Raw genomic sequence first — 12,673 nt, forward strand, 5'->3', positions numbered from 1 at the left:
AGAAAACCTGAAGCTGACCTTAATTAAAACACATCAACTGTGTGTGTAACCGTGATGGTCTCTTCTCGGCAGAGTCCGGGAAGTGAACACGGTGTTGGAGTTATGCTTGACGTAGGTTGTTCTAGGATCACTTCTTGATCATATTTGTTCGACCGTGCTTTGCCTTCTCTTCTCACTCTCATTTGCGTATGTTAGCCACCATATATGCTAGTCGCTTGCTGCAGCTCCACCTCATACCTTTTACCTTACCCATAAGCTTAAATAGTCTTGATCGCGAGGGTGTGAGATTGCTTGAGTCCCCGTGACCCACAGATACTTCCAAAACCAGCTTGCAGGTGTCGTTGAATCGTGCAGATGACGCAACCAAGCTCAAGGAGGAGCTCGATGAAGATCTTGCCCTTTGTGTTGTTTCGTTCTAGTTGATCAGTAGTGGAGCCCAGTTGGGGTCGATCGGGGATCTGTGTAGCTTTTGGGGTAGTCTTCTTTTATTTTGGCTCCGTAGTCGGGCCCTGATTGTTTTTGGATGATGTAATGCTTTATTCATGTATTTGTGTGAAGTGGCGATTGTAAGTCAACTATGTATCTTTTCCCCTATTGTATTACATGGGTTGTGTGAAGATTACCTCACTTGCGACATTGCTTTCAATGCGGTTATGCCTCTAAGTCGTGCTTCGACACGTGGGAGATATAGCCGCATCAAGGGCGTTACAAGTTTGTATCAGAGCCTTCCCCGACCTTAGGAGCCCCACTGTTTGATCGAATTAGCTAACGAGTTGAGTCTAGAAAAAAATGTTTTGAGTCATTTAGGAATTATATATCGGAGAGTTTAGGAATTCTTTTTACTCCCTAGTCCCTTCATCGCTCTCATGAGGCATCCTGACGTAGAGTTTTGACTCTTCTCTTCTCAAATTTCACAAAAAAAATTTAGGATCACGCGGGTATCTTGGATTCGTTCCGATGGTTTTGTGACAAGAACACTATTCTTGGTGCCTCCTGTCATTTAGGGGTTGTGGCAGTGTCCCGGGGAGTTGAGCTCCGAGGTGTTGTCGTCACAATTTTATCGTTGCAGTTCTGGAATACCTGAGTTTAGTTTCGCCGACATCGAAAATCTCTTTTATGCAGTCGTTGCTGAGATAACCTCGACGCCACCCAGTACTGGGGCGGGAGTTCGGGAGTATTGCCATAACTTGTATAACGGATGCTTTTCGAAGGTTGAGGTAGACGATTTCCGAAGTTTTCTCGGTTATGTGTTGAAGGATGGATACAGCTGGATGTAGGATTTGCTAGATTTGGGTGAGATATTATGCTTCCCCTGTACCCCAACACCTGATTGCATAACCGGAAAGGTTCGGAAGTTTCATAAGTGGGAATTCAAGTACCTCCTAGGATATCTTTCCGACAGATGTATGATATGAAATAGGGGTTCGATGTCTAGTGGTCCGCCTATTCACGGTTGGTTTTACAGTGGTCTCGTTGTGTCTTAAAGAGTCCTTGGCTATGCCGACTCGGGGATGCTTCGTATGTCATGTGCACTGCCTTGTACATGATGGTGCTGTACGATCGAGCCCGTGAAGGCCCCACCACGAAAACTTCGGACGAAATCTCTATCATATGTTTGTTCTGGCTTATTCTGCGAGCCAATCCTTTGTTTTGTTTTGAGTTATGGTATTTGAGTTGCTTCGAAGTCAAGTGTTGATTCCATACCTTTCCTAAACGGTGTTCTCATACTCATATGTGAATACTAATCCTTCTCGATCATCGAGTTTGTCATTTAAATTTCTTTTCAACCGGCACGTTTTCTCTTCAAGTGGATCCGATCACTCCAACATCCGCAAGATCACCTCTTGGGTTTTCCAACGTTGTTCGTTTCATCTATCCTCAAGTTGCCTTTGTTTTTCCCGCCCACCCACCCTTTTCTTCAAGGAACCAGATTTCTTATTCAAGTATCCATCTTATTGATGTGAAGTCTCTCCATCCTTTTCCTTCAATGTTCCTATCCGATGATTCTCATGAAGATACTAACGGAGCCTCAAGTTCGTCATTCTTCATTCTTTTCTTCTCCGGTGGATTCAAATCAAGCTTTGGTGTTGATCATATCCTTTTTCCTCGTTTCAAATACCTTCTCATGCCGGTGCACCTCATATTCATTCACTTCTCGCTATTTAATTATTCCGGAGTGCTCAAGATATCTCGAAGATTCGTGTTTTCCACCCTGCATTCATTCAAGATCTTTCGAGGTTGTTATCTCATTCAAGTCATTTAATTCAACCGGTGCAATCTATCTTTTAAATCATTCAACGATGTTTTTTTTGAGTGGGCCCTAACCCACAGGTCTTTTTCCAGGATCTTACCTGACTCTTCCTATTTTCCCGGAGCTATCCTCAAATTTCTTTTCGAAGTTTGACGTAAGAATGAATTGTCATCAGTCAAATGTCTTTCTCCAAGATCGGTTAAATTCTTTTCATCGTTGGCTCAACATTTCCATTCTTCATTCCGGAGTGTCTAAATAATTCATGGTGGTGTTTCTCATCGTCATTCTCGGATTTTGAAGACCGAAGAAGAGTTTCTCTTTAATCTTGCTCCATTCTCTTCAAGATTCGTGATTCTAGCTTGTTGCCATCCTCTCGTAATTGTTTTGATCGTGAAAAATTCTTTTCACCTATCCGGAGCAATTCAAGAGTCTTCTCAGTTTGTTATTCGGAGTCCATCAATTCAGGTTTATTCATTCTCAGCTGTCAGTTATCATTCTCCTATCTTACCGGTGCTTTGTTCAAGTAATCTCTAATCAGTTCGTGATCCCTTCGTTCTCTTGTATCTAAATTCTCTCAAGCATCTTCATTCATTTGCTAATTCTTCCCGGTGTTTCTTTATCTTCTCTTCGTTCATTTTCAATTCTTACGATGGTTTGCTCAAGATTCTATTCCATGGTTATCATATCAACTCATTCGTTGTTTTCCAAATCCTACCGATGGTTCGTCGAAGACCTTCCCAAGTTTATGTTATATCTCTCTTAAGCTTTTCTACGAGAATAAGTAATATGTCAAATCCGTTGATTGTCATCAATTTAATTGGTGAAGGATAAGCATAATGTAATTCTTATTCTTGTTTCATCCAAGTGATTAATTCCTTATTCCGGAGCCTCATCAAAATTCTTGGTTTCAATTGTTTCATCTTTTCTTTTCCAGAGTTCCAAGCTCTCTCAATTTATTTCATCGCGAAGATCCATCTAATCATTGCAAGGATTCACCTTGTGTTTTCAACTTCTCTTTCTTCTCGTTATCCTTTTGTTACCGGAGTTCTTCATGAAGGTTCTACATGATGGTTTCATCAATGATTTAATTTCCTTCTCGAAGTGTTCATCAACATTCTTTTCTAAGGAGCTCAAGTATTCTTCTTCGTGTAATCCGGAGTGCAATCCTTTCTACCATATTATTGGAGGTGGTATTATGTCATTTTTGATAATTTGAGTTCATGTTTCATGATACACATGTTGTTAAGAATGAGGTATTTTAAATCCATCAACCTCTTCGTTGGAGTTATCTTGTGTCATGTTTCACCTAAAGCCTTCCCTAAGGTTTGTTGCTTTATGGTGCTTATAAATGACCCAAGTTCTTCATCTATCCTCCCGGTGAAATAGTTTCTCGTCTCCGTGTTCATATCAACCCAAATCTTTTAGTTTCATTAGTGGTGGAATTTCTCCTCATAGTTTTGGGGATGTCTTTCATAAGTCCACATCAAGCTTACTCTTTTCGTTGTTGGTTTTCCAACAACTCCGTTCGACCCTTCTCCTAAGGATACCTTTTCAAGCTCTTTTGTAGCAGAAGTTGGCACTTTCTTCTACATTCTTTTGTCTCAATTATCTTTATTCTATTCTTTCTCCCGGAGGTCTAGTGATGTTGCTCTAATCACTCCTCATCTCGGTTTGTCAAGATCATGTTCAATTTCCTCCATTTACAGTCGAAGTGCTGTCCAAATTATATCAGTCTTATTCCTTATCTATCTTGTGTAACCGGAGTGTCGTGTCCTCTGCTCAAGTTCTTTTCACCGTATCAAGGCTTGCATAACTTCTCAACTGGAGTGCTGCTCGAAGTTGTTCTTCCTTGTCCCTCTTTTCTAACAGAGTGTTTTCAACTTCGTTCATCTCCGTTGTATTCTTTTCTCGAAATGGATTAACCTTTTTCAAGGTTCCTTGGTTTCACTCGTTTGTCCAAGAAGCAACTTAGCTTTACCTCTTCTCTTTCCCTTACGTTTTTCCCTCCGATATCATTCTAGATCTCGGGACGAGATCCTCTCGTAGTGGTGGAGTGTTGTAACACCCCGAGACCGATGTGCCAGGTGTCCTCCAGTTATTCGCTGTTGTTGCCTTGTCATTGCTTGCGTGTCATGCATCTCATAGCATGTAATCATGTGCATTGCATTTGCATACATGTTTGTCTCATGCATCCGAGCAGTTTCCCCGTTGTCCGTTTTGCATTCCGGCGCTCCTATCTCCTCCGGTGGTCCTTTCTACCTTCCTTTCATGTGTGGGGGGTTAAACGTTTCTGGATTGGACCGAGACTTGCCAAGCGACCTTGGTTTACTACCGGTAGACCGCCTGTCAAGTTTCGTGCCATTTGGACTTCGTTTGATACTCCAACGGTCAACTGAGGGACCGAAAAGGCCTCGTGTGTGTTGCAGCCCAACACCCTTCCAAAGTTGCCCAAAACCCACCTAAACCTCCTCCATCATCTCGGTCGTTCGATCATGGCCGCGTGGCCGAAAACCGCACCTCATTTAGACTCTCCTAGCTCCCTCTACCTCTATAAATAGATCCCTCCATTTCATTTTCGGGTCTTTTTCCCCGAAACCCTAGATCTCTCCTCTCCGCGCCGCCGGACGAAGATCGGCCGGCCGGACACGTCCGCCCCGCTCCACCCGGCCAACCATCGCCCGCCACATGTCACGCTGCCGTTCCTCCGCCGCAGCGGCCCGCGAGGCCCACGGTCGGCCCGCCCGCGTGCGCGCCTGGCCCAAGCCGCGCCCCGCCTGCCGTCCGACCCCGCCGCCACAGCGCGCTTCGCCGGCGACGAGCACCGTCGGAGCCGCTCCCGCCGTTTCGCCGGAGCGCCGCGGCCATGCCCTCGCCGCGCCGCCGCCGGGACCATCCGAAGCCGCCCTGCCTCACCTCCGCCCGGTCTGGGCCGGCGCCGCCCAGATCCGGCAAGCTCCTCCTCTGCCCAGAGCTCCCGCCGCCGCCCCTGCCTTCTCCGGAGTGGATCCGGCGAGATCCGCTGCCGCCTCGGTTCGCGCGCTGCCCAAACCCTAGATCTGGAGGTGGTAATTTCTTCTAAGTCCACGAGTTTTCCAGTTTCAAATGCCCATGTTCATCATGTTGTAATTCATCATCCGCGGTTCTGTTTTGCGCGTGTAGCATATCAAAATGTTCGCCTCAGAGATCACATCATTTCATCTCATTGCATCATTTTAATTTGAGCTCATCTTGATGCCCGAAATGCTGTTGGAAGAGAGCTATTTAAGTTAATTGTCAGATCTGCTGTACCAAATAGCTATTTGTCATTTTTGCCATGATTATTGTGTGCATGATATGCTCCTGAGCTCTACATGAGTTTTGTTATATGCCATGCCATCTTTACAGAGGTGCTATCCATGTATTTTTGTGATATGTGTGGTGACTAGCACAAGCTTGCAAAGTAGTGCATTCGTTAATGCTGATTTCAGGGACTTAGAAATTCTCTAAGTCCTTGTCCTGATTTTTGTCATTATGCCATATGTTCATGTCGTTTCCTAGTGATCCGTGCCTCTTTTGAGGGTGATCAGTAAGGATGATTTGTTAATCTTGTAGTGCTCTATCCATCCATGTCTTTGTTTGCAATTATGGAGCACCCTAGCTTGAGTCAATCGAGCTCTACTTTTGCTATTTCGTGAATCCTGGCAGATTGTTGACTTATTAGCGATTTTGCCAAGGATATTGTTATTGATCCGTGCATGCTATGTTGTTGTTCTTGCCATGTCTAGCTTGTATGCCATGTCTTCTTGATGGGTGTATGCTTAGTTTGTCATGCCATGCTCTGTAGTGAGTGCATCGAGCTCGTAAACATGCCTACTCGTTAACTGTTTTGCATGCTCCAGTTTTTCTCTAATTCTGAGATCTGTTTATGTTTTTGCCATGTTCACATGCTTGCAATGATATTTTCTGATCCCTTTTGTCTCAAGGTCACTAAGGGACTTTTGTTAAGCTCTTTGAGTAGCTTCATGCCATGCTTTATTTTTCCATGTTAAGTTCCTGTAGCATATAGTTTTCATGCTTCAAAGTGTGCTACCTGATCTGAAATTTCAGGCTTGTGTTAATTTCACTAAGTCTGAAACCTGTTTATCAATTGCACTTTTGCCATGCTTGTTTGAACCTGTTAATGGATGAATTGGCCGTAGCTCAGTGTTCATATTTTGTCAAGCATTATGAGTGGATCCCTTCCATGTATTTTGTTGCCATGTTTGAGTGCTGCAGCATAATTATCTCGATGCATTTAGATGGCTACTTGCTGTTTATCGCAGACCGGTGCCATATTTGTTTTGCTTGCCATTTCCAAACCGTGCATCCGATTCCGGTGTTCTTTATATCGATTTCAACCGAAATCATCTCCCTTTTCCAGTGGCACCCTTGGATTTCCATGTTGAGGCCAGGTTCCATCATTCCTTTCCCAATCATGCATATGCATCGCATACCGCATCCCGCATATCATACCATGTTCATGTGTTGGTTGTTTACTATGTTGTGTGCTTCTTTTCTAGTGTTGCTTCTTCGGGTTGGTTCCGATAACATCGTGTGTGTGAGGATCCGTTCGACTACATCCGTTTATCTTCTTCATGGACTCGTTCTTCTTCCTTGCGGGATTTCAGGCAAGATGACCATACCCTCGAAATCACTTCTATCTTTGCTTGCTAGTTGCTCGCTCTTTTGCTATGCCTATGCTGCGATACATACCACTTGCTTATCATGCCTCCTATATTGTTGAACCAAGCCTCTAACCCACCTTGTCCTAGCAAACCGTTGATTGGCTATGTTCCCGCTTTGCTCAGCCCCTCTTATAGCATTGTTAGTTGCAGGTGAAGATTGAAGTTTGTTCCTTGTTGGAACATGGAGTTCTTTCCTTGTTGGAACATTGGTTACTTGTTGGGATATCACAATATATCTTATTTAATTAATGCATCTATATACTTGGTAAAGGCTGGAAGGCTCGGCCTTATGCCTGGTGTTTTGTTCCACTCTTGCCGCCCTAGTTTCCGTCATATCGGTGTTATGTTCCCGAATTTTGCGTTCCTTACGCGGTTGGGTAATAATGGGAACCCCTTGACAGTTCGCCTTGAATAAAACTCCTCCAGTAATGCCCAACATTGGTTTTACCATTCGCCACCTAGCCTCTTTTTCCCTTGGGTTTCACGGACTCAAGGGTCATCTTTATTTAAACCCCCCTGGGCCAGTGCTCCTCTGAGTGTTGGTCCGACCGAGCAGACTGCGGGGCCACCTCGGGGCAACTTGAGGTTTGGTTTTACTCGTAGGATGTCTCATCTGAGTGTGCCTTGAGAACGAGATATGTGCAGCTCCCATCGAGATTTGTCGGCACATTCGGGCGGTGTTGTTGGATTTGTTTTAACTTGTCAAAATGTCTTGTAACCGGGATTCCGAGTCTGATCGGGTCTTCCCGCTAGAAGGAATATCCTTCGTTGACCGTGAGAGCTTGTGATGGGCTAAGTTGGGACACCCCTGCAGGGATTTGAACTTTCGAAAGTCGTGCTCGCGGTTATGGGCAGATGGGAATTTGTTAACGTCCGGTTGTAGAAAACCTGAAGTTGACCTTAATTAAAACACATCAACTATGTGTGTAACCGTGATGGTCTCTTCTCGGCGGAGTCCGGGAAGTGAACACGATGTTGGAGTTATGCTTGACGTAGGTTGTTCTAGGATCACTTCTTGATCATAGTTGTTCGACCGTGCTTTGCCTTCTCTTCTCGCTCTCATTTGCGTATGTTAGCCACCATATATGCTAGTCGCTTGCTGCAGCTCCACCTCATACCTTTTGCCTTACCCATAAGCTTAAATAGTCTTGATCGCGAGGGTGTGAGATTGCTGAGTCCCCCTGACTCATAGATACTTCCAAAACCGGCTTGCAGGTGCCGTTGAACCGTGCAGATGACGCAACCAAGCTCAAGGAGGAGCTCGATGAAGATCTTGCCCTTTGTGTTGTTTCGTTCTAGTTGATCAGTAGTGGAGCCCGGTTGAGGTCGATCGGGGATCTGTGTAGCTTTTGGGGTAGTCTTCTTTTATTTTGGCTCCGTAGTCGGGCCCTGATTGTTTTTGTATGATGTAATGCTTTATTCATGTATTTGTGTGAAGTGGCGATTGTAAGTCAACTATGTATCTTTTCCCCTATTGTATTACATGGGTTGTGTGAAGATTACCTCACTTGCGACGACATTGCTTTCAATGCGGTTATGCCTCTAAGTCGTGCTTCGACACGTGGGAGATATAGCCGCATCGAGGGCGTTACACATGTCAACTATGGGTGTTGGCTCCAACAATTCGCATTGGTCTCAAACCATTGACATGCATTTTGAAGACCATGAGTTCGAGGTGGACGAGGATGGTGAGGGCATTGTCGATGCGCCGAAAGGAAGAACGGGCAATTACACCAACGCCGATGACATCTTACTATGCAATACTTGGTTGCAAGTGTCGAGGGATCCATCCATTGGAGGTGATCAAAGTAGAGATGCTTATTGGGGGCGGATGAAAGAACACTTTGCTGTTCACAACGTGAGTGGAATTGACCGCTCCGAGGGATCACTTCGGTCTCGGTGGTCGACAATCAACTCGGATTGTCAAAGGTGGGCGGCCTGTCAAAAGGTGGTTGACAAATTGAACCAAAGTGGCACAAATGAGGACGATAGAGTAAGTGGCATTTCATACATGTTCATCATACTTGTTGTTGGTGTTCGAAGTGCTAACTTGCTTTGTTTTCATGTAGTACCACATTGCACAAAACTTGTTCAAAGAAGAGGAGAGGAAAACCAAGAAGGGGAAGATCAAGAAAGTAAGGGTCTTTAGCTTGCCTCATTGCTATAACGTGTTGAAGGATGATGAGAAATGAAAGAAGCGTGAAGATTTGGATGATTTGCATTTGAGCAACAAACGCAAGCGCACAATTGAGTTGAATGATGATGAGGAGGAGGAGGATGATGCATCAAGTGGTGACGGCAAGAGAAGCCCCAATTCCAACTCGGTTTCATACTCGAAGCCAAAACGACCAGATGGGTGCAAGAAAGACAAAACAGAAAAGAAGAACGGGAAAGGAGATGATGAGCTCAAAAATGCTATGGAAGCTATTGTGGAGGCAAGAAAAGAAGCCAACAAGGTGAGGAAAATGGCCGAGGAGAGGAGGTTGGCGGCCGAGGAGAGGAGGGTGGCGGCCAAGGAGAGGAGGGTGGCTTTGGAGGAGAGGAAGGTGAGCAATGAGGAGCGAACAAGATTGTTGGAATGGGAGAAGCACTTGTTCTTCTTGGACACATCTAACCTCAATGAGGCGCAAAAGGAGTTTGTCAATCTTTCCCGTGAAGAAGTCTTGATCCAAAAAAGAGCCATGATTCGCGGCATGGGTGGTGGTGGCCTTGGCAGCATGGGAGGCGGTGGCCTTGGCGCCATGGGAGGCATGGGTGGCTTCGGAGGTACCGTGGGCAGCTTAGATGCCATGGGCGGCTTTGGAGCTACCATGGAAGGCATGGGTGGCATGGGTGGTTCTGGAGCACCCCCCGGCGTAATGGCCGCCATGGGAGGCATGAGTTTTGCTTCTCTCATGGGAGGCATGGGTCCACCTCCGGCCGCCATGGGCGGAATGTCTTCCGGTGTGCCTCCTCACGCACATTCTCATGAAGATGTCGTTGAAGATCTTGACAACACCTTCGGAGCTTCATGTGATGCGGTGCGCGATAAGGAGGAGGAAGAATCATCTTCGGAGGAGGAAGAATTGTCTTCGGTTGGATGAACTTGTCGGCATGATTTTGAACTTGTGGGCATGAACTTTTATTCATCAACTTGTTTGTGTGAAATTTATATGTCATGTTCATTGCGTTTTGAATGTTTGAAATCCATTTGTGTCCAAAATGCAATATATGCAATGCCCGGCGAGTCGGGCGCGCTGTCAGGACCCCGATTCTAAGTCACATCGATCTAGCCTGTAACACCTCATATCACTTTGCGTCCTCACGCATGGTATTCCCACGGGTGTCGCCTTACCATGGCCCGGGACCGTTTGCGCCTTTTGGCTCACGTATATGATAGTGTCGCTAGCATCCATATGACAGAGAACCCGGGCCGACACGACTAGTCGTGAACCCAAGGTGGCACTAACTTACGGGGACAGGCATACATGAATCAACATCGAGCATGTCGGTCGGCAGCGTGCGAATCCGGGCTGTAGCACTAGGCTAACAGGACTCCGGGAACCCGGGCTGTAGCAGGCTAGGCAGGACTCCGGATTTCACCGCATGACATTTCCCCCAAGGGACAGACACAAGAACGAAGTGAATCACATGCCGGCCAGTCAAGTGTTCCGGAGCAGTAGTGCTGGGCTAGCAGGACTCCGGTGAACCGGGCAGTAGCGGACTACTATGGCTCATGGAAGCACAAGACTACATTTCCCCATAAGAGAGGCTACCAAGGATAAACAACTAGGTTGCCGGATCCCACACATACCAAGCATTTCAATCATACACACAATATGCTCGATATGTGTAAATACAACATGGCATCACAACATAACTCTACGACTCAAGTATTTATTCATTAGGCTCCGAGGAGCGAGATATTACAAACATGGGTCTCACGACCCAACATTCAGAGCTTACAAGTCAAAGCACATGCGGAAGCTTAACATGTCTGAGTACAGACATCTACAAATGAAAAAGGCTGAGAAGCCTGACTATCTACAAGACCCTCCCAAGGTACAAGATCGTAGCTGAGGTAACGAGCTAAACGTCGAAGTCCAAGCGGAACTACTAGCGGGACTGAAGTCTCTCTGCAAAACATAAATTAAGCAAACGTGAGTACAAATGTACCCAGCAAGACTTACATCAGAACTAGCTACATATGCATCGGTATCAACAAGAGGGGTGGTGGAGTTTAACTGCAGCAGGCCAGCTTTGATTCGGTGGCTATCCTGAACTACGACTGCAAGTAACTCTTTGAGGTGGCGAACACGAGTCCACAAATTCACCATACCAATACACCACTATGGATCCGCTCCCGTCTCCCTGCGAGAACGCCATCCATAGCACTCACACTTATCTTGCGCATTTTAAAGTATCCACTTTCGCTTGTCTATGAACTATGCAAGGGGTCCAAGTTTCCATATCCGAGGAATCCGGCTATTCGAATAGATAATGATAACCCTGCAGGGGTGTACTTCTTCACACACGCTCTCGCCACTTACCACCATGTACACATCGTGTATCTCGGCAACCTTCAAGTGGAAGCCTGGCGAGGGATTCGGCCACGACCTGACTAACCAACAAGTCTCTAGTCCAGGTTTATCGCCTATTCGGGTTCCATCCGCAAGGAGATCTGGTCGGGGTGTCGCTCACGGCCCCAAACGATGTGAGCAGGGTTCCCAAGCCCACCATCCGGGTGCCACTTGGTACACCGGGCCACTGTGCCTAGTCTGTCCCAAGCCCACCTGTACCGGGTGCCACTTGGTAGACTACTAACACTACCTACAAACACCAGAAACTAGTTGCAACTCCTGGATAGAGATCAAGTTGATTAATAAGTCGAGAGAGCTTGGAGCGCCCGGAGCCCAATGTGTGGTAGTAACTGTTCATGGATCACAAACACAGAACTCAGTTCCTAAGGACGGCTGCAATGAGACAACCCACCATGTACTCCTACATGGCCTCTCACCGCTACCTTTACCAAATCGTGTTCACACACTTAGCTCTCAACGGTAGGACATGTTCACCAAATTTCAGTTCATCCCCGATGAATCAGACCTGACTCAACTCTAAGCAGTAGCAGGCATGACAAACAAGCATGAATGAGTAGGCACAACAAGGCTCAAACAACTCCTACTCATGCTAGTGGGTTTCATCTATTTACTGTGGCAATGACAGGTCATGCAGAGGAAAGGTTCAACTACCGCAGCATGTAACAGTTGAATCGGTGTTGTCCTAATGCAGTAAAAGAGAGCAGGAGCGAGAGAGTGGGATTGTATCGGAATGAACAAGGGGGTTTTGCTTGCCTGGCACTTCTGAAGATAACATTGAGTCTTCATCAGTGTCAACGATCACAGCGTCGGAGCAGCGTCTACCGAGAGGGGACAATTACCGGCAAACAAGGAAGAGCACAATCAATGCAATGCACAATATGATGGGTGATCATGGCATGACAATACGTTGTGATTTGAGCTAATGCAACTAGTAACAGAAAGGTTTTGGGTTGATTTGAACTCAATGTTCAAATTCAAATTCAAACTATGAATTCAAATAGTGCATTATCATGTTTTGGACTAAACAGTGAGGTTAACTTGCTCAAACATGCATGAAAATGCCATAAACAGATTCCTTGGATTTTTCTGATAAATTTTTCATATATAAAACTTTTCATTTGGAGTTACAGATTATTTTC

General features: G+C 45.8%; 1 protein-coding gene across 1 annotated transcript; it reads left to right on the forward strand.

The window, feature by feature from the left end:
- Positions 1-9,371: 9,371 nt before the first annotated feature.
- On the forward strand, positions 9,372-10,037 carry LOC147992704 (uncharacterized). Its single transcript, XM_087539112.1, has one exon. It carries the CDS (start codon positions 9,372-9,374, stop codon positions 10,035-10,037), a length of 666 nt encoding a protein of 221 aa, XP_087395238.1.
- Positions 10,038-12,673: the final 2,636 nt, after the last annotated feature.

Source organism: Triticum urartu, chromosome 1A, assembly GCF_056163025.1.
Source record: "Triticum urartu cultivar PI428250 chromosome 1A, HENAU_Tu73, whole genome shotgun sequence".
NCBI lineage: Eukaryota > Viridiplantae > Streptophyta > Magnoliopsida > Poales > Poaceae > Triticum > Triticum urartu.